This window comes from Puma concolor, chromosome D1 (genome assembly GCF_028749965.1).
Source record: "Puma concolor isolate L17-30 chromosome D1, mPumCon1.1.hap2, whole genome shotgun sequence".
In the NCBI taxonomy this organism is placed as follows: Eukaryota; Metazoa; Chordata; class Mammalia; order Carnivora; family Felidae; genus Puma; species Puma concolor.
In genome coordinates this window covers 107,930,848-107,956,720 of record NC_141676.1, presented here as the reverse complement: position 1 = coordinate 107,956,720, position 25,873 = coordinate 107,930,848, and the positions used below count along the sequence as shown (strand labels likewise).

The following is a 25,873-nucleotide window of genomic DNA, read 5'->3' as shown; positions in this document are numbered from 1 at the left end:
GCAAGGTGGCAGTATTCACAAATCATGATTATCTTCTCAAATCCGTATGTCCTCTCTATGGCAAGGGTCTTGGGCTCATGCCCCTCGCCCCAAGTTAACTTCGATCACTCACACTTTTTAATATCCTCAATAAATGTAGAAAGTACTTAAAATAATCTTTCATGAATTGACTCTCTTAAATAAAAACAGAATTAAATCAACTGTTACTAGATTTTGTCACTTAATAAAAACATTTAGGTAGACACAAACAGGTATCCCAAAAGCAGTAGGTGAAAAAACATGGTGTATATCTTATGCGAGAAAGGGACAATCAAAATAAAAAATCAGCTATACAAGTAGATGATGGGCACAGATTTGGCAGTATATTTAAAACAGCAATTTTCTAGTGGTAAAGAAACTATATAAAAATTTTTTCAGCAAAACACTATATAGGTTACCTAAAACCACATAATGTCTACATTAGCAATAACCAGAACAGTAATTGACAAGGTAAGAAAACAAGTCTTCTACTCTAAATATTATCATAATTGTTGAGGAAAAAACATCCAAAAAAGGTGAAGGAAAATACTTTCCTTCACAAGAACTGAATACGTGCTATAAGTAAATAGTCTCTAAGATCCTAAAGTATAGGAAATGGATTACTGTAATAGGTTTTTGTTGTTTGCTTATCTCTCTGCAGGCTGAGCACAAAACCATGCACATAATGAGTAAAATGGGGAACAGTACAAAGGGCCACCCACTGGAAGTAAGGCCTAGATTAAAATCCCAGTCCACCACAACTCCTGTTACATGACTTTGGGACAAACCCCCCTGAGTCTCAGTATTTATGACCTAAAACAACTCTTATCTTGCAGGATTGTTAGGAAAATGTAATAAGATCTTTGTGACTCTGTTATAGTATCTAGCATACAGAACCCATCCAATACATTTTATGTAACGAAACGGCAACTAATGTACATTAAAAAAATAATGATTTGTTCCTCATTTGACAGCACATAGCTTCAAATGGACCTAATACAGAGGCTTCCATGGACAGACTTTCCTTTCTCTATACTGCTATATTGCTATCTATAACAACAAATCCACTTCCAAAACAACATCTGTAGGCATTACTTGTATTCAAAATATGTTTTAAGCTTTGCTAATTTTGAGTTTCATTGCTCTGTCATCATAAAAAATATGTGGTAAGATTTCAACGTTACTAATTTTGTTAAGACCTGAGCTACTGCTGGTCAGGAGGGCTTTTATTTAAAAAAAAGAAACCAAAAAAACAAAACAAACGAAAACGACAAAAAGACGAGTGTCGGTAAGGACACGGAGACACTCCAACCCTTGTGCATTGTTGGTGGGAATGTAAAATAGCGCGGCCACTATGGAAAACAGTATGGAGGTTCCTCAAAAAAAAAATAAAAGCAGATCCAGAAATCCCACTTCTAGGTATTTATCAAAGAAGTGAAATCAAGATGTTGAAGAAATATTAACACTCATGTTCAGTGCTGCACTATTTACAATAGCCAAGGTGTGGAAAGAGCCTAAATGTCCACTGGTAAATGAATGGATAAAGAAAATGTGGTATATACATACAATGGAATATTATTCAGCAGACTTTAAAAAGAAGGAAATCCTGCAATATGCAACAATGCGCATTAACCTAGCGGACATTATGCTAATGAAATAAACCAGTCACAGAAGTACAAGTACTGTGTGATGCCACTTACATGAGGTATATAAAATAGTCAAACCCATAGAATCAGAGAGGAATGTTGGTTGCCAAGGGCTGAGGGGAGAGAGAAAATGAAGAGTTTTGCTAATTGACAAGTATAAAGTTTCAATTATGCAAGATGAATACATTCTAGAGATCTGCTATACAACACTGTGCCTATTAGTTAACAATACTGTCTTGTACACTTAAACATTTGTTAAGAGGATTTCCTGTTAAGTGTTCTTCCCGTAATAATAAAAAAATACATTCTGAAGCACATTCCGAAACAGTTTTCTTATCTTTATCCTTGCCTCTAACTTTCAAAAGAAAATATCAATGGTTCACTAAGCATTCTAGCGAGACAGCAGAACACATACTGGTTAAAAGCACTCTGGGGGCATCTGGGTGGCTCAGTCGGTTAAGTGTCTGATTCAAAACTCGGGTTTAGATCTCAGGTTTGTGGGTGTGAGCTGTGCATTAGGTTCCATGCTGGATGTGGAGCCTACTTAAAAAAACAAAACAAAACAAAACAAAAAAAAAAAGCACAGACCTAGGTTCAAATGTGGGCTCAACTAATTACTAACTGTGATCTTGCTGAAGTCACTTAACTTCTCTGAGTATCAATTTCTTCTTTAAAAAGAAAAAAATAGCCTCTGCCTGACAGAACAGTTATACAGGTTAAAGTCTCTAGAAAAATCCCTATTATACAATAAGATCCAAATAAATGTGAGGTCTCTATTGTTGTTAGCACCACTCAGACTAAATACACTGCTTTGCAAAATTAGTATTGAGCCTTGTCCACGTCTTCTTTACGACATGGCGTAACTTAGGTGTGCGAGTGACAATAGTAGAAAAAAGTATTTACTGTTCTCTGGTGACTAAAATCTTGTTAATGTTACTGGATTTACTGAAACACTCTGATCTTTTATTAGGTTCGGTAAACAATGAGAATGGAGGATGGAGCAAGGAGCAACCACCAGGTCGCAGGGGCACTGAGTATTGAGCAGAAAGTCAATTCTTCTGGCTACCTGTGACATACATTCCAAGTATGTGTGTATCCTTCATTTAAGTGCCACTTCCCCACATAAACCGTCACTACGTTTCATCAGGACTATTATAACCTCCTGTCCAGTCTGCTTGCTTCTCTTCTCAGGCTTACCCTCTAACCCGTTACCTATCACAGCCAGAAACAAGATCTTTTTTTTTTTTTTTTTTTAAATTAAGTTTATTTATTTCTAGAGAGAGAGAGGGAGAGAAGGAGGGAGGGAGAGAGGGGGAGAGACAGATAGAGAGAGAGAATACATCCCAAGCAGGCTCCACACTGCCAGTGTGGAGCCCGACACGGGGCTCCAACTCACAAATCATGACCTGAGCTAAACCGAGAGTCGGATGCTTAACTGACTGAGCCACCCAGGTGCCCTTTCAGAAACAATAGCTTAAAAATATGAACTCCTCTAACTGAAATCCCTTAGAATAAACCCAAACTCCTTATCACAGCCGCTGTTGCAGCTGGCCTCCGAGAGGCCGCCAGTGATCCTGGCTTCCTGGCATCCACACCGTCGCACGGGTATCTTCCATGCTGCACTCCCGTGGGTCTGTATGGCCAACAGCACGTCAGAAATGACAGCACACCACTTCCAGGATCGGGTTATGAAAGACCGTGGCTTCTAGTTTGGGTGTTCTCTCACGTGCTTGCTTACACTGTGTCCTGCCCGCCTTTGAAGGAAGAGATACCCTGTTACGAGCAGCCCTGGGGAGACACCCACGTGGCCAGAACCTGCAGAGTCTGGCCAACAGCCAGGGAGGAACTGAGGCCTGCCAGCGTCCACACGAGCGAGGGGGGAAGTGGATTCGCCAGCTGCCATCAGGATGCCAGATGATTCTAGCCTGGTCAACAGCTTGACTGCGACCTCAACGGGACTTTGAGCCAGAACCACCAGCCAAGCCCCTCCTCAGTAGGAGAGTGCTAAGGATGACGTGAGTCTTCCTGAGTCCGAGACGTGTACAGGTATAAACAGGTTTTGGGTCACTTGTTACATGGGAATAGATCATGAATACAGCCCAAGAGGGTCCCGATAACCTGGTCCTCATCGATTTCTCCAATCTCCGTTCACAGTCTCCTGCCCATTATGCTCAGCTTTTCTTTAGCTCCGACAGGGGGCCAAGCTCTTCCCACCCCCTGCTCTTGCCTCTCCCAGAATGCTCCTCCTTCTACCACCCGAATGGCTGGTTGCTTTTCAGCCCTAGATGATTTTGCCCCCGACTGTACCTACCAACATATATCCTGTATTTTACGTCACCCAGCACCCTGTTTTCTTCACAGCACTAACCACAATCTGCAACTCCTCCACATATTAGAACAAAAGCGCCAAAAACGCAGGGACCATACCTGTCCCATTCTTCACCGTATTCCCTGTATGTGTTCAGAACATGGCACTGAGTGGGGCCTAAAATGAACACTGGTTGAATGAATAAACAACCGAAACTTTTTCTTTGCAAAAATAAAACAAAAAAAACATAAAAGTTACTTCAAATATTAGCTCTGGTAACAGAAGCCAGACATTCTTTACAGTAAGCACTGGACGGAAAGGCTACCCTGTTAGTGGGAATGCAATTGTATAAGGGTAACTGGGAGAGAGCTCACGGTGTACTTACTTGATTTTGGCCACAACAAACAGATCATTGAACAGGAAAAGATGCCGCTCCTGTCTCTGCAGGCCTCTTTTGAGTTCTACCCGGCCATCAATTAGCAAGGTCCTACTGGAGCACACGAACGATGAGAGAAATGTACACGTGTCCACGCTGGCAGAAGGGCTTTCCCTGTCACAGATCAAACACCACAGATCTTTAGTCAAATGATCAAATAAAGGATGGAGTTCTATAAAATTATAGCTTCTGGTTGTCACAAAAAATAAATAAATAAAGCTCTCTGTATCTTTTTAATGCCATGACATAGTTTCCTAACTGGTCCCTCAGTCTCTCTCTAACACAGTGGTCTTTTACATTTCATTATGAAAATTTTTCAAACATAAAGCAAAGTGTAAGTTGTATAATATACCCCCAACCTAGATTCTACCATGAAAATTTACTGCACCTGCTTTATCATGCATCCATCGAACTACCCATCCTTCTATCTGTTTAATAATCCGTTCCATTTTTGGCCTTTCAGTGTTAACTGAACACAGCAGTATGTCTCCCCTTAAATACTCTGGCATGGAGGTCACTGACTAGGGTTCCACATTTACTAACAATTTAAAAAACATGAATGCACAATGAAATGCACAAACCTTAGGTGTATATTCACTGAGTGCTGACAAATGTATTCACCTGTATAGTCTAAACCTTACCAAGATGAGAACATTATCATCACACCAAAATATTTCCTCTTGTACCTTCTCAGATGTTTTATGTATTAACTGAAGATGGCTTCTAGGTATTGGCTTTTGGGTTGTTTATTTCTTCACTGCAGGCTGAGACCCATCAGCTCAAAAGTCTACTGGCACCAAACTGAAATTTTTATACACTTGATTATTTAAAAAATAGTCCAAACAAGCAGAGTCTTAGCCACTTGTAGCTTGCCTGCTTTGCATATGCCACGTAACTACACCCAATACCGGCTAGCCTTGGTAAGATAGAGTCTAATGATTCTAAGACTCTAAGACTTCCCTTCAGAGTTCTCTGACCCAGAGATTCCCTGCTGCACCAGGGACCTGCATCCCTGGACAAGGAATCCCCAGAGACACTCTATGGTCTCCGCCACCTCAGGAGCTCCTTTGCCCTCCTCTCTTTCTGGTTGGTGGTCTTTAGGCCCCAAACCTCAAGACAGTCGCATGTTATGAGGGGCTTCCTTTCTGATGCAACCCTGCCCAATGAGATCTTTTTCCTTGTTTAGCCCCTAAGTCTCACAAATTCCTTACAACAGTCTATCCCCACCCCATCACCCTCAAGGCAACCACTATTATGACATTTTTTTTTTCCCCAATGAAGACGAGTTTTGCCTGTTTTGCAATTTCACATGGAGCTACCATATGTACTTCTTTGTGTAAGATATTTTTTAGTTAGCATACTTTTTTTACATTAACCAGTAATCTATTGCTTTAATATGGTTGAATAGTATTTCATGACATAAATATATCAAAGTTTGTTTACCCATTCTCCTATTGACAGACCTGGACTCTTTCCAGTTTTCAGCTATTATATAAATTAAACATTGTCCTGGTCTTTTTGTGACCTATGTTTTAATTTCTTTTGAATAAATACCTCAGAATGGAATTGTTGGGTCACAGAGTAGGTAGATGTTTAATTAAACAAATTTTATTAATGTTTTTATTTATTTTTGAGAGAGAGCGAGAGAGCGAGCGTGAGACAGCACGAGCAGGGGAGGGGCAGAGAGAGAGGGAGACACAGAATCCAAAGCAGCCCCCGAGCTCTGAGCTGGCAGCACAGAGCCCAATGTGGGGCTCAAACTCACAAACTGTGAGATCATGACCTGAGCCAAAGTCGGATGCTTAACTGACTGGGCCACCAGGTGCCCCAGTGGATGTTTAATTTTAGAAAAAAGTGCCAGTTTTCCAAAGTGGTCACCCCAATTTTTATTGCCAAGAATATTTCCGGGGAGGTCGGTTGCTCCACAGCCCTGCCAACATGTGGTGTTGTCACTCTTTCAAATTTTGGCCATTCCAGTGGATACATAGTAGCATCTCATTAAGATTTTAATTTGCACTTCTATGATGACTAATGATGTTGACTCATGTTCTTTTTGGTCATTTGTGCATCTTCATTTGTGAATTATCTTCAAATATTTTGCCTATTTAGAAAAATTGGGTTAGGTATCTTTTTATGGATGAGTTATAGGAATTTTTTTTACATATCCTGGATAAAAGTCCTTTGTCAGGTATGTTTTGCAAATATTTTTTTTTCCTTGCCTGTTGCCTGTACGTTTTCTTAATTGCGTTTTTGATGTAGTTTTAAAATTTTGATGAAGTCTAATTTATCATTTTTGAATGGTATTTATTCTTTGTGACCTTTCTAAGAAATCCTCACCTACTCCCAAGTGGTTATAAAAGATATTCTCTAATTTTTTCCAGTAAAATCTGTATAATTTTAGTTTTTACTTCTAAATATATGATCTATGTCAAAATAACTTCTTCACAGTAGAAGGCAGGGGCTACGGTTCATTTTGCTTTTCTATATGGATACCTTATTATTCAGCACTATGTGCACAAAAGACTCTTCTTCTATGGATTGCTTTGGCACCTCTGTTAAAAATTACATGAGTATAAAGCATGGGTCTATTTCTGGGCTCTCTGTTCTGTTCCACTGATCTATTAGTTAATTTTTATGCCAGAAACACAACGTCTTACTATTTTATCTTTATAGTAAATCATGAAATTAGGTAGTATAACTTTACCAACTTTTTCTGTTTTGAGATTGCTTTGGATAATCTGAGTCCTTTGTCTTTCCATATACATTTTAGCAAGTATAAACATGAAGAACACAAGAGAGAAAGTCTATTGAGGCTGGGGAAGAAGAACTGAGCTCAGTTTCAAATAAACTTGGTTTGAAATTATCAGTGGACCAGATGGCATGGGGAAATGCGGCAGACAGCTAGCACTCAGAAGAGGGGTCAGAATGAGATGTAGAACTGGTGATCATACAAAGACATGTGCATAAATAATACTATGGGAGTGCTAGAACTGCCTAGGGAAGGAGCACAGTATATGAAAGAAAAGAAAAAAAGGCAGAAACAGTTCCCTGAGAAAAGAGGTGATTTGAGGTGGTGAGGAAAGGAGAATCTGTGAAGGAGAATCTGTGAAGGAGATGGAGGCTGGTGAAAAGTAGCAGAGGAAGAAGAATGAAAAGCAGAGGAGGTCTGGGGTGCCGACACTGGTAGAAAAGATAACGGGCTGAAGCTTGAAAACATGTCTGGGAAAAAAAATCAGTTGCTCATTAGGACTTTCAAGAAAACTGTTCCAGGAGAACGAACAGTAAGGTTCTGCGGAACTCAAGTGGCCTGGGGCATGAGGAGTTAAGGAATGAAAAGTAAGGACTTAAAGGCTGGTTCTGGTTATTTGTTAGCAGCTAAACCCTAGAAGGCGACTTTAAGAGGAAAGGCAGGAAGAGTTGAGAAACAATCAGCCCTGAAGGCAGGTGTTATTATCCCTCATTTTACAGATTTGGAAGCTGATGTTCAGGGCAGTTAAAAAACACAGCTGCTAAGTGAAAGGGATTTACAAGTAAGCATGGTTTCAAAACATGTACTTAAAAAAATTCCATGTAGTCTTTCATTCACGTTGACTCATCCCTCATCCACCCATGGTAACTGAGCTCAGCAGTTTCGGACTTAATGGGGGTGGGGGAAGAAGTGGGCTAATCCAAGCTTTTCTGCTAAGTAGTGTAACATGGGGAGTTATGTGGTTGCCTCAGTTTCCTCATCTGTAAAATAAAGTCAGTTGGAGTAAAAGACCCTTAAATTGTTTTTATAATTTGTATATGGGACTAAGTATAAAAACCTGTACTCAAAAGGTGGAATTAAGATTACTGATGAGAAGGAAATAAATAATGGATATGGTTAGCAAGCAACCCTAACCTACAGTTTATAAATACAGGGATAAGCATACTTGAGAGTCGCCTCAGGGAAACAAGTTGGAACTCAAATAAAATCAAAACCAAAAAACAGTAATAACAAAAAAAGCAATGAGAACTGAAAAACACTTCCTTATTAGTCTAATTTTAAAAAGGAGCTCAGAGAACAAGAATTTGTCAGGGTCTCCCATCAAAGTATCAGGTGGAAGAGGCCATGTCCTGTCATCCTGAGTATCTGGTCCATGTGGTGGCCAGCATAGGTGGGGATTCTGGGTTATCCACATTTCTTGGGTTGGGACAGTGTGGCTCATGGCGCCTGAGCTCTCCTGGGTACACTAAAAACCCGAGTACGCTCTGAGAGAATGTCCAAGTGGTCAGCAGTCCCTTCCTCTGCTACAGCTGTCCTCAAAGTGTGAGGTCGGCAAGCAGCATCGGCCTCTTAAAAATGCAAACTCTCAGGACCACCTCAGACTTACTCAAACAGAAGCTTGGGGGAGGGGGTTGGCTCAGCATTCTGTATTTTAGCAAGTTCTTCAGATAATTCTAATGCACACTGAAGTTTGAGAACCAATGCGCTCCAAGACCCTGTAACACATTCTGGTTCTAACATTAGAAAATTCTACAACTCTGTGTTCAAAGTAAGTAAGTATTAGTAGCATCTATATCTACATTTCAGGTAAGGTGAGCTTCTGAGAGCTATTCCATCTTTTCCTGCCATTTTCGGGCCACCGTTACCTCTCCGAAGAAGTGAATTCCATTATGCTCACTTATTACTATTTAAGCACATACCATGTGTAATTTAAAGACACGTGTGAGGAACAAAGCAAGTAAACCAAAGACCTTTGAAAGAAAAGGAAAAGGAAGCTTCTATGTTTAATATTACAGACTGAAATTAGGCAGTGAGAAAAGGCCCATATTCACCATCATAGAAAAAAATCCTTTCTATTTCAAATTCTTTTGGGATGGGGAGTGGGAGGAGACATAATGGCATCTTTTATCTTCCTCTATTATGTAGTGATTTTCAAGTTTACAACAAAAAAAGAATGAAACTTCACTTGCTGTTATGAGAATTGAGCAAGGACAAGGCTAGCCAGCCCTGGACAGATGAAGGGACGGTTAACACCGCATTCTACGTAGCTGTAGTTCTGTTAGTGCCCGACAGAAGCTCTTCTCCAGGAGAAAACTCACCTGTGGCATTTTAGTTTTAGGTTTAATAACTAACTGCTTTTCAATTATAATTATAAACCATTAGATAGCAGTATGGCTGAAAATAGGGATGTTCAAACTACTACTCAAAGGTTCCAACAGTAAATAGTTTAGGCTTTGCGGGCTCAACTCTCTGCCATTGTGTCTCAGAATCAGCCACAGACAATACCTACACCAACAGGTGTGGCTGTGATCTGCTTATCTGGGTCATAGTTTGATGACCCCCGATTTAAACAATAGTTCTAAAACATTTAGTTTTACTTATTTATTTTTTTAAATGTCCATTTGTTTTTGAGAGAGAGAGAGAGACAGAGGATCCAAAGCAGGCTCTGTGCTGTCAGCAGAGAGCCCAAATGTGGCCGGAACCAACGAACCATGAGGTCGTGATCTGAGTCTAAGTCAGACACTTACCCGACTGAGATACCCAGGTGCCCTAGTTCTAAAACATTTAAATACTTATAAATAAAGGCTAATCTGAAACACTTAGGGAATTAGAATTGTCTGTTTGGGATTAGTGTAGACCAAAATTTAATTAGGGAACTAAAAAAATGTTTTGCATTTTAAAGCAACTCCGAAGGATTTTCACATGTAATAATTCATTTTCCACCTTACAATAATACTTTCAAATAAGTAGATTTGACAGTGGTGTGGAGAATCCACAATGAAGTTAAAATATTTTTCTTTTTCAGTGTGGATTTATCCACGTACACGTCTGCAGTCTGTCATTTTGAAGATCCACATATAAGTATGGCACGAGATACCTCATGACTTTAGCAAGCTAAGCGTTGGTTAAAAAGAAAAAAAATACAACCAACATTTATGCAGTAGTCTAGGGTAAAGATAAACATCTCAGTACTCACATAATTTAAAATGAAAAAAATCTGTCCCAGAAGGAAACAAAAGCACAAATAACCTTTGTGTTTTTAAAACTACAATCTTAATCAGTGTTTCCTACTTAAAAATGTATTTCTCAATTATGTGAGTCTGAAGTGTTTATTTTTATTCTGAGTGCAATGTAGATGTGTTTATTTTAGTCTTTTAGAGTATGGAAATGGGGAGGAGGGCAAGACTGTAACCTTCTATTTAGCCTCTTAATATAGCCTGATTAGGATTTACAAGTTATAATTAACAGAACTCTAAAATGATCTAACAAATACAAGCTGAGTCTAAGAATTAACCTGCTGCCGGCTTCTTACGTATGTATTAACATTCCATTTTCAAATAGGTTTGTGAATCCATTTCTAAAAGGCAAAAAGGAATTTTTTAACCTTAGTGATTTTTTTACTAAAATTAGATAATAGCTTTCATGAAACTTGGGTCACCGTAACGTAATACCTCTTAATACTTATTACTAGGGCTCATTGTAAAAGTGAGTTTACTTTTAGGTACAGTTTTAGAGGAGGTCGTGCTTCATCCTTAATCACAGAAGAAAATAAACTAAAATTCAGAATACTTCTTGAAAATTTCTATGTTTATAACCGGTAATTAATTAGTGATTATGATGACAGGTACTAGATAGGATCTTGATAACCTCAAAGCCTAGCACATGGTCACCATTCATTCCAAATGCCATCTCTTCCATGAAAATTTTATTCAGTTGAATTCTTCATTGGTATCTCTTATCTGATATCTAGGACTTTCTCCTGCCTTGTACCTCTTAAATATTCTCATTCAACATGTATTGCATCTATGATCACCACATGACAAATTAATTATTACAGTGATAAGGGTCGCCTTTGGTGGGTGCCTGCCATGGACCAGGTGCTGGAGATAGGCATGGTCCTTAGAGTCAGGGAGTTAGTGCTACAGATACATCAGACAAGTAAACAATGATAAACTAGACTGGTAAGTGCCACTAGAGAACTTCATAGTACGGGGGCACCGAGAGGAGCAACCATAAGAGCCCCTGTGTGAGACCGGACTGCTTAGAGAAGTTTCTTGGAGGAACCAGTCTTAAAGGATGGACGGACGGATGAAGGCTGATGGGCAGGCTATGCAGAAAGAGCACAGCACACGTGCTGGATGCTGCGAGTGACCGGGGGAAGTTCAGGAAGATGGGTGACACAGGCCTGAAGAGGAGCAGCAGTGGATGAGGAAGGGGCCACATACTGGATGTTTCTATCACATTTGACTTTATGTGAAAGCACTAAGAAGTGTCAAGCAAGACATCGTGTCTTGTAATTTCCTGAAGAAAAGAGACAAGGGCAAGCTTAGAGGAAGGGAGACCTTCAGGAATTCACTGCAGTGATCTAAGGCAAGAAAGGTCATGGACCAGATTTGGCAGTGAGGAAAGGACAGAAGATCCAGGAAAAAAAACATATTAGAGAGATATTAAAAATACACATTGTTGAAATCTGCAAAGTGATTAATTAGTTATGGGGGTGAGACAGAGATAGAGCTAAGAAAAAAAATACTAACTTAGCACCCAGACTCTATTTATTTATTCAGTTTTATTTTTCATCCAACAAATGTCTGCTAAGCCTCTGTATGTGTCGGCTAGGCCTGCTGCTAAATGCGAAGAAATGGGATAAGCAATCCTCTCCTCTGGTGAAACTCTCAGTCTAGTTAAACCGTCAGCTAGGTTCTTGACATCACCCATCATTTTTTGCTCAGTTCCGTTTGCAGCAGAGGTTGAAAACCACAGCCCACAATCGTATTTTATTTGGCCCACCCAGAGGCCTCAAAAACATTTAGTTTTGAATATCCAGTTCACCACATTCCCTCTCTTTCCACTTTTTCTCCCTCTGTTTACTGCACCTCTCAGGGACCTGAAACAATTTAAATCTGTGTGATTTGTGTCCCAGTGTTACTTTCTTTTACATGTTTATAACTTAATTTTTAGTTTTTTTTTTAATTACGGGAAAACACACATAAAATAAAAGTTATCATTTAAACCACTGTAATAAGGTATAATTCAGTGGCATTTACTATATTCACAGTGTTGTGCAGCCATCACCACTGTCCAGTTCTCACTATCCTCATCATCCCCAAAGGAACACCTGTGCCTATTAAGCAGTCGCTGCCCGTTCCCTACTCTAGTGAGTCCCTGGCAGCGACTAACATCTTCCTGTCTCCATGGACTTGCCTGTTCCAGACATTTCCTATCATATGACACATGGCCTTTTGTGACTGGCCTCTTTCACTTGGCATAATGTTTTTCAGGTTCATCCACATTGTAGCATCTATCGGTACTTCATTCCTTCATATTGATGAATAACATTCCATTGTATGGACGGATCACACTTATTTATCCACTCATTAGTCATTAGTTGATGTTCATTAGGGCTGTTTCCACCTTATGTCTACTGTGAATAGCGGTGCTCTAAAAATTCATGTACATATTATACTTGAACATCTGTTTTTTTAGGTTTATTCTTTTTTTGAGTATAAACCCAGGAAGGGAGTTTCTGGATCATACAGCAATTCCATGTTTAAATTATCGAGCAACTGCCAAACTCTTTTCCACAGTGGCTGTATGATTATACATTCCCATCAGCAATGCATAAGGGCCCATACTTTTGACTCTTCCCTCTTTGGTCTCCACATAGAACCACATCTTACCTTCTAAGGATATTCAAACTAAAAATAAAATCTTCTGAGTCTAGATACTCACACCCTCTCCTACAGTTTGTAACGAACTCCTAACCTAACTCTTAACTTCCTTGCTCTCCCTTCTTCAGTCTATACCACCAGCTTCTAACTTCCATCAAATCAGTCTTTCCAACGTACATGCCAATGATCACACACGGCATGGGCACTGTCGAAAGAGGCAGCCCAACTCATTAACCTAGCTTTCAAGTTCTGACATCTGTTTACCCTACCTGGTTGATGGAATCTCAGGTTGGAACTCTCTATATTGCCTGTGTAAAAGTAACCCTGGTTGAGTCTTAACAGAATAAATTAGTCCAGAAACACTTCAGAACAAAAAGAGATGACTATTGAAATGAAGCCACAAAACCACTATCGACATCAAAATTTTATCTTAATCAGCAATAAAAATACGACCATCAGGCGCTCATGACTATCTCAGATGTGTCAACATTGAAAGCACATCTTTAGGAAACCTAGTCTGAAGCAATAATCTGTCTTACTGATAGGATAAAACGTGGGAAAGCACTATTACACTTCAATAGTCATCATCTAGGAAAAAAATCACATCCAAATTACCAAAGAAAACTGCATACAGATTCTAACATGATGTGGCTGTACGCAGTATGTGCGATCATGTCCACTTCACATTAGAGACGCATCATGTAGCTCATGTTATACAGTTTGAATCCTGACTTGGAATTATAGAACGGAGCCTAGTGATAACGTTAATGGCAGGATCAAAATGAACTAAGCTAGGACAAGGGTTTGTAGAGTAAGTACATGAACGAATGGTTGGATAAATAGCGTGAGCAAGGCCTTAAAAACAAGAAATACACAACGGAGAACTTTTAAATTACCAAAATGCTGACTGGAACATGCAGCACAAGTGGTGTAACAGCAGTCTTATATCATCAGTGTTAATATTTAAAGAGCAAGGAGGGGTGCCTTGATGGCTCAGTCAGTTCAGCATCTGACTCTCGGTTTCAGCTCAGGTCATGATCTCACTGTTTGTGAGTTCAAGTCCACATCGGGCTCTGCACTGACAGCACAGAACCTGATTGGGATTCTCTCTCTGTGCCTCTCACCCTATCCCTCCCCCACTTGCATTCTCTCTCTCTCGCTCTCAAAATAAAGAAATAAAACTTAAAAAAGACACAGAGTAATGAAAACATAAACATTACATAAGCAAAGACAGAACAGCAATATGGAAGGAGAGAGTGAAGGACCGAGAAGGACACTAATGAACAGTTATACTAACAGCACACCATCATACACAAAGAGACATTACTTCCAAAAACGGGACTGAACTACATAACTTCTTTAGAGCCTTGACAGAAGATGCTTAACATCTATTAGGAATTCACTTAGGAAAGTCTTGACAAGTCTTGTCCTTGACAAGACATTACAAGGAAGGAGAGAACAAGATCACACATTTTTAACTCTGAGAGTTAAAAAAAAAAAACCAGTTTACATACAAATGATACACAATGATGTAGGCCCGAGTAGAGAAAAACCTGAGTTTTAGAACTACAAACACTCCAGTGAAAACGGCAAGTCTTTGAGAACAAATCTACTTGATTATGAAATAATCAGTAGGAACAGAGAGATTCCAACTAAGGACTGGAGAAACCAATTTAGTCACTTGTGTGGCCTATTGACTTAAAAATACTGTGTATCTTAATTGCCAACTAAAATTGGTTTGGGCCATCTTGAATCAGATAAGAATGCTGACCATATTTATAAGCTACTCAAGGAGATTTATATGTGTAGTGATTACAATGTGATATGCTTTATATGTTAGTTTGTTTACTGATTCAACAATGAGCCAGGTTACCAATATGCTGACTGGGCACTCCAGTGGCTTGACTAGTTTGATTCAGGCAATAATTATACAATCGTACACTGAAAAGAACAAAAGAATCATACCTGAATAAAGGCAGTTCTATCTACAATTTCTGGATATGCTAAAGTTAAAAAATATCACCAGATAATTTCTAGTTAGAAAATTAAGAAATATCATATTATACCTGTGAATTATAAAGTTCTCAATGCAGTAAGCTAAAGGCAGTGACTTAAGTTATCTGCTACCTCCAGCGACCCTGTCAAGAATAATTTTATGAAGAAATGATTCCAGTCTGGTTAACATCAGATATTTGGTAATTGATGATTCTGCAGTCACTGTCTAACCTGTCCAAAAGCACATTCAACTTTTGAAAGAAAACAGTTAAAAAGATATCAAATAAAACTGAAAACAAACAAAAGAAGTATCTAAACCCAAGGAAATACTTATAAAACAGTCTTGGTCATTAGTTGGGAGGACTATCACAAAGCTCCAACAGTAGGCTCTCACTATAATAGATAACACAGCTAAACTGAACGAACATATAAGCTATCTCATAATTAGAACAGATATTTTCATATGTTCCAGAAATTTCTCCCTCACAGCACTAAGAAAGTACTTTCCCTCTGAGAATGCAAAGCATGCTTTCTTGTGCTTAGTGGCAGTAAATTCTATCAAACACTAGCAGCTTTTCATAAAATTGGTACTTAAGTCAAGGATCAGTTAGTATGTTATAAGGAAAAGATGTCAGAACTTTCTCTGACAGGCATTTCAGTTTACAAACAAGAGTATGTTTTAAAACTACTCTGTACACAAAAGGTACCTGAATAACTACCAAAAAGCCTGGGATGCTGTTTCATTCAACTGCTGGGACTGAACCAAACTCTGTCCACCAAACTCAGTCATACAGATGACTGAATCCTTGAAAACAGGATTTAACAATTGGTAAGGACACCAGTAATTATAATTCCAAAAAAAAAAAAAAAAAAAAAAAAAAAAAAAAGGCTCAGAAGTCCCATGCCATAACGTGAAATGATTCTTAAATACGTACATCTCTGCTATTGGCCTGCAATAAAATATTCTCATTGGTCTCCTTTTGATAAAAGTACCCAAAATTCAAGTAACTGAGCTTTCCAGGTGACCTGATTGTTTATTTTACTGTACTAAAACCTTACTTACTGCACAATAAAAACAATAACATATTAAAAAGATGCTGTGGTTTGTGGGAGTTAGGGTTGACTTAATATATCTCAAGTGTTTCATGCAAGCAGATGCTGGGAAATCTCACGTTGATGTTACTAACCTTTTAAAGCATTCAAATTCTAACATACCTTCCAATTTCAAACAAAAGTAAACCCAAACCATAAAATAAGCTTTACGTACAACACAATATTTACTGTCAACAAATGTTGTGCTACATTTTTTTTTTTAAAACAGTAAAGAGACACAGGTATTGAGTTTAGTACTGCATAAGAAACTGTCTATTTGCCAACTACTGATCCTTTTCACCTGGGACTCTCACCATTGGTACAAGTATCTGAATGAAATATGATGTAACATATTGTTACATATTGAAAGGCCTGGTATTTTAAATAAATCCTTTCATCTGGTGCAATTTTAACATCTGTCACCAGAATAAGAACTAAGACAAACGCAAAAAATCCTCTAAATTGCCCAGGGATATTTTGATTGACATCTAAATGCGTTGAAAACAGTGTAATTAGATATAAAAAAGATGCAACAAAAGGCCACAGAAAAGAGGTATAACCTCCAGTATTAAGGGAGTTTGGGAGCCAGGAAGTGTCCTTGAAGACAATGAAGTAGCAGAGAAGGAAGAAGAGGGATGCGCAAGGAGAAAGACATGAGACTGGGATAAGTTTCACAGAGGAGTCAGCATTTGATTGGAGGCCTTTGGAGAGTTATGTTTTTGACAACTGAGAAGAACTTCAGCATAAAAAGATCAGGTGATCTGCTAAAGGTCACAAAGCTACTCTTTGTAGAGTCAGGCCTGGGAAAAAGGTTTCTCAGTGCCCAAAGCAAGTAGGCTTTGGATTAGGCATTAAATTTGGGACAAAAGCAGCAGTTTTGGTGGTACTTTTCACATAGTTCTTCTCATAATAAATGATCTTTACCTACTTCCTGTTTTTCTGGCTGAAATAAGTCACAATAAGAAAGGTATTAGCAAACATTTGGCAAAAAGGACACCGAGAACAGGAAATATTTGTTTATGTAATTTACGTGATAATCCTCTTCTCTAAACACAGAAACTATATGAAACCTTTTGTAAAAATGTCCGTATCCTGGTATGTTAGCAGTATCTGACTCATAACAGGTTATTGTAATTATTTGCTGACAGAACGTACTACAAATGTGCTACATGGCACTTAATTATATATTATCTTTTGTGCCCTCTACTTATTTCCTATCTATATGCCATGTCTCCCCAGCTGGATGGCAAGCTCCTAGTGAGCACTTTATATCCTGCATCAAGGTAGGATCCGTGTCTTATTTTTAATCCCATTTCTAGAACTGTGCCTCATACAGAAGCCTCAGATGTTTCCAGGATGAATAGTTAAATAGAACATCCTTAGTTTCTTAATTTCTTCTCCCCCTACAAAACAAGTTGAGAAATCACTCAATTTATGTGGATCATTCAGAAATCAAGACCAAACCCCAAAACCACTTTGCTCTGAATCTGCGTTTGTTAGTAATGCTTTTCAGCTGCAGTAGGGTAGGGGTGGCTTCTGGCTGATGGTTATCACGGTTCCAGTAGCCCAGTGGCCCAGGGGAGCACGGGGTAAAGAATGAAAGTGACTCTCTTGAGGGGAGGCAGACCCACTTGATTGTTTGCTTCTGTTCTCTACCTTACTTTATGATTGCAGTCACATGCCACTCTATTTCTGGAATTCTCTTCCATCAGTGCTCCTAAATTAAAATAAAAGAGGAGGGGGAAAGAATTCCAGAAAGATGAATATTTGACTTCACACAATTTAGTTCAGAGTGGTAGGGCTTTTTTCCCAGTGATCAAAGCATTCCAAACAGTGAGAAAAAGCTAAAAGCTATTAGAAATAACCTAACCCAACTGTCTCTCTTGCCCAAGTTCACAGACTCTAACTCAAACTCAGCCACTCCAAGACTTGGGCTGCGGTGCACATGTGCAAAAGCATGCACTGTGATGCTCAGCATGGTTCTGAAATTCTAACCCCTGATGCAAGGGCAAACCTTTCAATTTTGCTCTTTACAAAATACAAAGCCTGGCATACACTCAACAAGTGTTTGCTGAACTGAAACCCAGAGTAAACTAAAGCCACCCAAGAAACATTAAAGTACTCTCTAAACGGATCCCAGTCATGGGGAACCATCTTATTAAAATCATATTAAAAATCCTCTTGTCCTTCTCAAAACTTTTTTTTTCTCATGTTCAAGTTATCAAGAGAGGGCTCACAATGTTCATAAATGAATGCTGAATAACACATGTCTTCATTTCTATTCCACTCCAAGTCTTTAAAAATGTTAATCATCAATGGAACCCTTAAAAATGCCTGCTGGTGTGTGTTAAAGTGTGAAACCCACATAGTAAAAGCTAGACAAAATAACACTCGACAGCTCAACTAAAACCACACCACATTTTAAGTCATTTTTTGCATAGCTAAAGTGACATCATTGCCTTCACAAAGCAAAAAGCATGCACTGCGTCTCTGTTGGTTGAGCTGAGCAAACACACATGTGGCCCAATTTATTTGCAGACTGTGAACATTTTAGTGCGCTGCTAGAAGGTGCCTTCTCAGACCGATGGGCACAAGTGCTTAAGCAATACGGCCTGTCAGAGAGGCCTTACTGGAAGCAGAGGTTAGTGGGAAGTGCTCTACCGTTTCCATCATTCCCAATAAAATTACATTGGAAAAAAATTCCAGAGGGTTTGGAGAAAACTGGAGAATAAATTTTGAAGTAAAACGTGATTAAATTCTAATGGAAGTGTCATTCTCCTGATTCCTCAGAAAAAGCTTCTCTACTGAAACTCAACTCTGGATATTTACATAAAGTGTTAGTATTCCACAAAAACAGAGTCGAATTAACTACATTTCTAGAGCTGCCTAAATTCTATTCTCTTTATAACCAGGAAGCTAAGTAGATTGACTCTATGGAAAAAGAAGAAGACGGGTGGTGATGGTAGGGGTGGAGGAGAGAGGGCAAGACTTCTTCTCTTCTAGAACCAGAGCTCCATATGCCCCAAATACTCAGAACAAAATCAGGGTCCCTGTCCTCCTTGAGGGCAAGGGTTTCTGTCTGTCTTGTTCACTGCTATGTTCCCGGCAGTGCCTGGCCCCAGGAAAGACGCAATAAAATATCTGCTAAATGAATTATGATGATGAATGCTCATCTTGTTATGACTGCTATAGACAGTTGTGGGGCTTTTCTGAAGGTGGCATATATTGTCGGGGTTAGTGATGTGGGAAGGAGGCAGGTCTCTGAAGTGGGCCAGAGTGCCCAGCTCTGCCTTCGCACTTTTTCTTTGATCTGCTGTCTTATAAAAGAGCTCCTTGGGGTTGGCACTGAGATGACCAGAAGAAAGGGAGGAAAGAACAAGTCCTTACTTACAAATGATATTTTCTAATGGGATGATGTTGTCTTTATTTCTTTTAGAGCCCAGCGTTTCTCTGAGTTATCTCCCATGGGATGTTAACAGGTGACCAGCTCAGGGAAGACCGCTGTGAGTACTCACCCTAGTTACTCCCTCTCTAACTGCCCCGTTTTGTCTTCTCATACAAGGTACTAGTTTACTTTTTTCTTTTTTCCTTTTTTATTATTTATTTTTTAAGTCATTTCCACGCCCAATGTGGGGCTCCAACTCACAACCCTAAGATCAAGAGTCACATGCTCTACTGACTGGGCCAGCCAGGCTCCCCCTGGGTACTACTTTCTAGTACTCTCATTTGTTATATTTTGCTATCCACATCCTCACCCACTAGAATGTAAACTCCGTGAAAGCAGGGACCTTACAGCTACATGAGGCAAATGCCTAGAAATGCCTAGAAAGTGTCTGATACAAAGCTGTCACTTAATTATTTGTGGAATGAATTAACAATTGCTAGGCAATGTTCTAAGAGATGACACCAACAAAATGCCTGTCTCTTCTCGAGTTTATTTCCCATGATGACATAACATCAGGAAAAAGAAGCCTGAGGGAAACACCAGATTGAAGATGTTTCTTTACATCCCTATTTCACAGAGCTTTTACTATGCTATACATACAGTGTAAACTGATGAAAAACCTTTCTTCTCCCCAACTGAACCTCTGACAGGAGAAATGCTTCCCATTTGCATTGACACACGTGAGAAATGCAGCCCTGTGTCTTACTTAGGTAACCCCATTTAGACTTCCTTGGCTGTGGGGCTGGCTCTAAGGAAAGATCCCTGGATTTCCCCTTGGGCCAGTCTTAAATTGTCAGTGTGGTGATATCAGGGATAACTGGGGACAGATGCTCCATGGTGTTTGCAAAACAAGGGCTGAGACTGAATTGAGAGTTCCAGCTGTCCCTTCCCCCCCCCACGCCCCCCCCCGCCCTTCCCCACTTGGATATTCTCCCTCCACTACCAGTGTAAGACACCCTGGGTTTTATTTATTTAGCTTGAGAGTTTCTGAGAGCCTTCATTAATTTTGGAAAATTCTTGGCCATCATCTTCAATTATTTTTTTCTACCTCATTTCTCTCTCTTCTTGGACATAATTACATGTACGTTAGACCACTGGATATTGTTCCACAGCTCCTGGATGCTTCACATTTTTCTCCTTTGTGTTTCACTTGGGAAAATTTCTACTTATCAATCTTCATGTTTACTGATTCTTTCCTTAGCTGCATCAAGTCTGTACATAAACATATTGAAAGAATTCTTCACCTTTGGCATCACATGTTAATCTCTAAGATTTACATTTGACTCTTTTTCTGTTTCTTTCTCTCTGCTAAAATTTCCCATCTGCTCATGAATGCTGTTCATCTTTTCTACAAGATCCTTTACATATTTTTAAAAGTAATCTCTATGCCTCATGTGGAGCTTGAATTCATGACCCAAGATGAAAGTCTCCTGTTCCACCAAATGAGACACCCAGGCGGCCCTAGATCCTTTATGTATTAATAATAGTTGTTTTCATGACCCTGACGGAGAGTGCCAACATCTAGCTCATTTCAGTCTGGTTGGTGATTTTTTTTATGTATAAAAGTAGCATTCAAAGAAAGTTTTAATTTCAATTTTAGTTAACATGTGGCATTATATTAGTTTTAGGTATACAATATGGTGATTCAATAATTCCATATATCACCCAGTGCCCATCATGACAAGTACACTCCTTAATCCTCATAACCTGTTTCACCCATCCCCTCACCCTCCTCTCTTCTGGTAACCACCAGTTTGTTCTCTACAGTTAAAAGTCTGTTTCTTGATTTGTCTTTCTCTTTTTTCCTTTTCCTCTGTTGTTTCTTAAATTCCACATGAGTGAAATCATGTGGTATTTGTCTTTCTCTGACTCACTTATTTCGCTTAGCATTATTCCCTCTAGCTCCATTCATGTTGGTGCAAATGGAAAGATATCATTCTTCCTTATGGCTGAATAATATTCCATTGTATGTACATACCACATCTTTATTCATCCGTAGACGCACACTTGGGCTGCTTCTGTATCTTGGCTACTATAAATAATGCTGCTATAAACATAGGGGTGCATGTATCCCTTTGAATTAGTGTTTTTGTATTCTTTGGGTAAATACCCAGTAGTGCAAATGCTGGATCATAGGGTAGTTCTATTTCAAATTTTGTGTAACCTCCATACTGTTTTCCACTGTGGCTGCAACCCCTTTGCATTCCCACCAACAGTACATGAGGGTTCCTTTTTCTCCACATCCTCCTCAACATCTGCTGTTTCTTGTGTTGTTGATTTTAGCCATTCTGACAGGTGTAAAGTGATCTCATTGTAGTTTTGATTTGCATTTTCCTGATGGTAAAGGTATGATGAATATCTTTTTACGGATCTGTTGGCCACCTTTGAGAAACATCTTATCATGTCTTCTGCTCATTTTTTTAATTGTATCATTTGTTTTTTGAGTTTGAGTCGTTTAAGTTCTTTATATATTCTGGATACTAACCTTTTATTGGATATGTCATTTACACATATATTCTCTCATTAAGCAGGCTGACTTTTAGTTTTGTTGATTGTTCTTACACTGTGCGGAAACTTTCTATTTTGATGTAATCCCAATAGTTTATGTTTGCTTTTGTTTCCTTTGCCTCTGGAGACATATCTTGAAAAAAGTTCTACAGCTGTTGTCACAGAAGTTACTGCCTGTGATCTCTTCTAGGATTTTGTGGTTTCAGGTTCCACATTTAGATACTTAACCAATTTTGAATTTATTTTTGTGTATGGTGTAAGAAAGTGGTCCAGTTTCATTCTTTTGTATATGGCTGTTCAGTTTCCCCAGTATTATTTGTTAAAGAGACTGTCTTTTTCTCACTGGATATTCTTTCTTGCTTTGTTGAAGATTAACTGACCATATAACTCTGGGTTTATTTCTGGGTTTTCTATGCTGTTCTACTGATGTATGTGTCTATTTATGTGCCAATACCATGCTGTTTTGATGACTACAGCTTTGTAACATAACTTGAAGTCCAGAATTCTGAGGCCTCTAGTTGTGCTTTTCTTTTTCAAGATCATTCTGGCTATTCGAGGTCTTTTGTGGTTCCAAACAAATTTTAGGATTGTTTGTTCTAGTTCTGTGAAAAATGCTGTTGGTATTTTGATAAGGATTGCATTAAATGCATATGTTGCTTTGGGTAGTATAGACATTTTAGCAATATTTGTTCTTCCAATTTATGAGCCTGGACTGTCTTTCCACTTCTGTGTTACTTCAGTTTCTTTTGTCTGTGGTTTTTAGTTTTCAGAGTACAAGTCTTTCACCTCTTTGGTTAGGTTTATTTCTAGGTATCAATTTCTATTGTTTTTGGTGCAACCGTTAAGGTTTTTCTAAATTTCTCTTTCTGCTGCTTAAATACTGGTGCATACAAAAGGAACAGATTTCTGTAGATTGATTTTGTATCCTGTGACTTTACTGAATTTGTTTATACGTTCTAGAAGTTTTTTGGTGGAGTCTTTCAGGTTTTCTATATAGAGTATCATGTCATTTGCAAATGGTTAAAGTTCTACTTCTTCCTTACCAATCTGGATGCTTTTTATTTTTATTTTTTTTGTTGTTTGATTGCTGTACTTCTAGTACAATGCTGAATAAAAATGGTGAGAGTGGACATCCTTGTCTTGTTCCTTACCTCGGGGGAAAAGCTCTTAGTTTTTCCCCATTAAGGATTATGTTAGCTATGGGTTTTTCATATATGGCCTTTATTATGTTGAGGCATGTTCCCTTTAAGTCTACTTTGTTGGAGTTTTATCACGAATGTATGTTGTGCTTTGTCAAAGGCTTTTTTTTTTTTTGGCATCTATTGAAATGATCATATTGTTCTTATCCTTTCTCTTACTGATGTGATGTATTACACTCAAGGACTTGCAAATAGTGAACCACCCCTGGAACTCAGAAATAAATCCCACTTGATTGTGGAGGACGACTGTTTTAATGTATTGTAGGATTCAGTTTGTTAGTATTTTACTAAGAATTTCTGTATCTGAGTTCATCAGAGATACTGGCCTGTAGTTGTCTTTTTTAGTGGAGTCTTTATCCGGTTTTGGTATCAGGGTAATACTGGCCTCATAGAATGAATGTGAAAGTTTTTCTTCCTTTTCTATTTTTTGGATAGTTTGAGAAGAACAGGTACTGTTTGGTAGAATTCACCTGTGAAGTCATCTGGTCCTGAGCTTTTTGTTTGTTGGTAGTTTTTTGATTACTGATTCAACTTCTTTTGCTGGTTATCTGTCAAAATTTTCTTTTCTTTTTTATTAATGTTTTATTTATTTTTGAGAGCAAGAGCGCACAAGCAGGGGAGGGGCAGAAAGAGAGGCAGACAGAGGATCTGAAGTGGGCTCTTGCACTGACATTAGAGAGCCCAATGCAGGGCCTGAACTGTGAGATCATGACCTGAGCCAATGTGAGATGCTCAAAGATGCCCCGGTCTGTTCAAATTTTCTGTGTCTTCCGGTTTCAGTTTTGGTAGTTTATACTCCTAGGAATTAACCACTGCTTCTAGGTTGTACAATTTTTTGGCATATGGTTTTTCATTATATTCTGTCATAATTTTTCATATTTCTGTGGTGTTGGTTGTTATTTTTCCCCTTTCATTTGTGATTTTATTTCAGTTTCTCTTTTTTTTTTTCTTGAGAAGTGTGGCTAGAGGTTTGTCAATTTTATTGACTTTTCAAAGAACCAGCTCTCGGTTTCATTGATACGTTCTACTGTTTTTGTTTTTTAGTTTCTGTTATAATTTATTTCTCCTCCAATCTTTATCATTTTCTTCCTTCTGCTCATGTTAGGTTTTGTTTATTGTTCTTTTTCTAGCTCCTTTAAGTGTGAGGTTAGGGTTTTATTTGGGATTTTTCTTACTTCTTGAGGTAGGTCTGTACTGCTATAAACTTCCCCTTTAGAACTGCTTTTGCTTCATCCCCAAGGTTTTAGCCATTCATTTTCATTTGTTTCCAGGTACTTTTTAATTTCTTCTTTTATTTTACGGCTGACCTCTTGACTGTTTAGTAGCATGTTATTTAATATCCATGTATAGGTGGTCTTTCCAGACTTTCTCTTGTGGTTGAGTTCTAGTTTCATACTGCTGTGGTCAGAAAAGATGCATGGTATGACTTTTATTTTCTTGAATTTTGCTAAAGCTTGTTTTGTGGCCTAATATGTGACCTATTCTGGAGAATGTTCCATGTACACGTGAAAAGAATGTGTATTCTGCTGTTTCAGGATGGAATGTTCTGAGTATGTCTGTTATATCCATCTGGTAGGGTGTGTCATTCAAAGCCATTATTTCCTTGTTGATTTTGTTTAGATGATCTGTCCACTGATATTAAGTGGGGTGTTAAAGTCCTTTACTATTACTACATTATTATCAATCAGTTCCTTTATGTTTGACTGCCTTATGCATTTGGGTTCTCCTATGTTGGGTGCATAAATATTTACAACTGTTATATCTTCTTGTTGGATCATCCCCTTTATTGTTATATAATGTCCTTCTTTGTATCTTGTTACAGACTTTGTTTTAAAGTCCATTTGGTCCAATGCAAGTATTGCTACTCTAGCTTTCTTTTGACATCCATTTGCATGGCAGATGTTTCTTCATCCCCTCACTCTCAATCTGTAGGTGTCTTTAAGTCTAAAATGAGTCTTCCCTAGGGAGTATACAGATGGGTCTTATTTTTTTTTCCCCAATCATTCTGATGTCCTGTGCCTTCTGATTGGAGCATTTAGTCCATTTACATTCAAAGAAATTATTGACAGATACGTATTTATTGTCATTTCATTATATCTTATGGTTGTTTCTGAAAATTTTCTGATCCTTTTTTATCTTTCTTTTATGATTTGCTGATTTTCTTCAGTGATATATTTGGGGTTATTTCTCTTTGTTCTTTGCAACATTAGTGGTTTTTGGTTTGTATATACCATTTGGTTTGTATATAACATCTTCTGTATAGAGCAGTCTGTATTAAGTTGATGGTTGTTTAAGTTTGAACCCATTATTTACTCCTCTCCTCCCCACATTTTATGTATATGTTGTTGTATTTCGTATTGGTTTATCTTGTCAATTCCTTGACTGGTATGTCTTAGAGAAATATTCATTGTTACTGCTTTTTTGTTTCCTACCTTTATACTGTCACTTTTGGTCTCTCCTTTTCACTCAAAGAGTACCCTTCAATGTTTCTTGCAGGGCTGGCTTAGTGGTCATGAACTCCTTTAGTTTTTGTTTATCTGGGAAACTATCTTTCCTTCTCTTCTGAATGATAGTCTTGATGGATAGAGT

At 38.5% G+C, this 25,873-nt stretch overlaps 1 protein-coding gene across 5 annotated transcripts in view; it reads right to left on the bottom strand.

Annotated features, from left to right (window-relative positions):
* The window catches only part of ARHGAP20 (Rho GTPase activating protein 20), a 128,954-nt gene that overhangs the window by 45,830 nt on the left and 57,251 nt on the right, over positions 1 to 25,873 (bottom strand). For all 5 annotated transcript variants that reach the window (XM_086679165.1, XM_086679162.1, XM_086679163.1 and 2 more), the window contains exon 3: positions 4,358 to 4,522. In XM_086679165.1, coding sequence (XP_086535291.1) covers positions 4,358 to 4,522 — 165 coding nt within the window. The remainder of the gene's footprint in view (positions 1 to 4,357; positions 4,523 to 25,873) is intronic.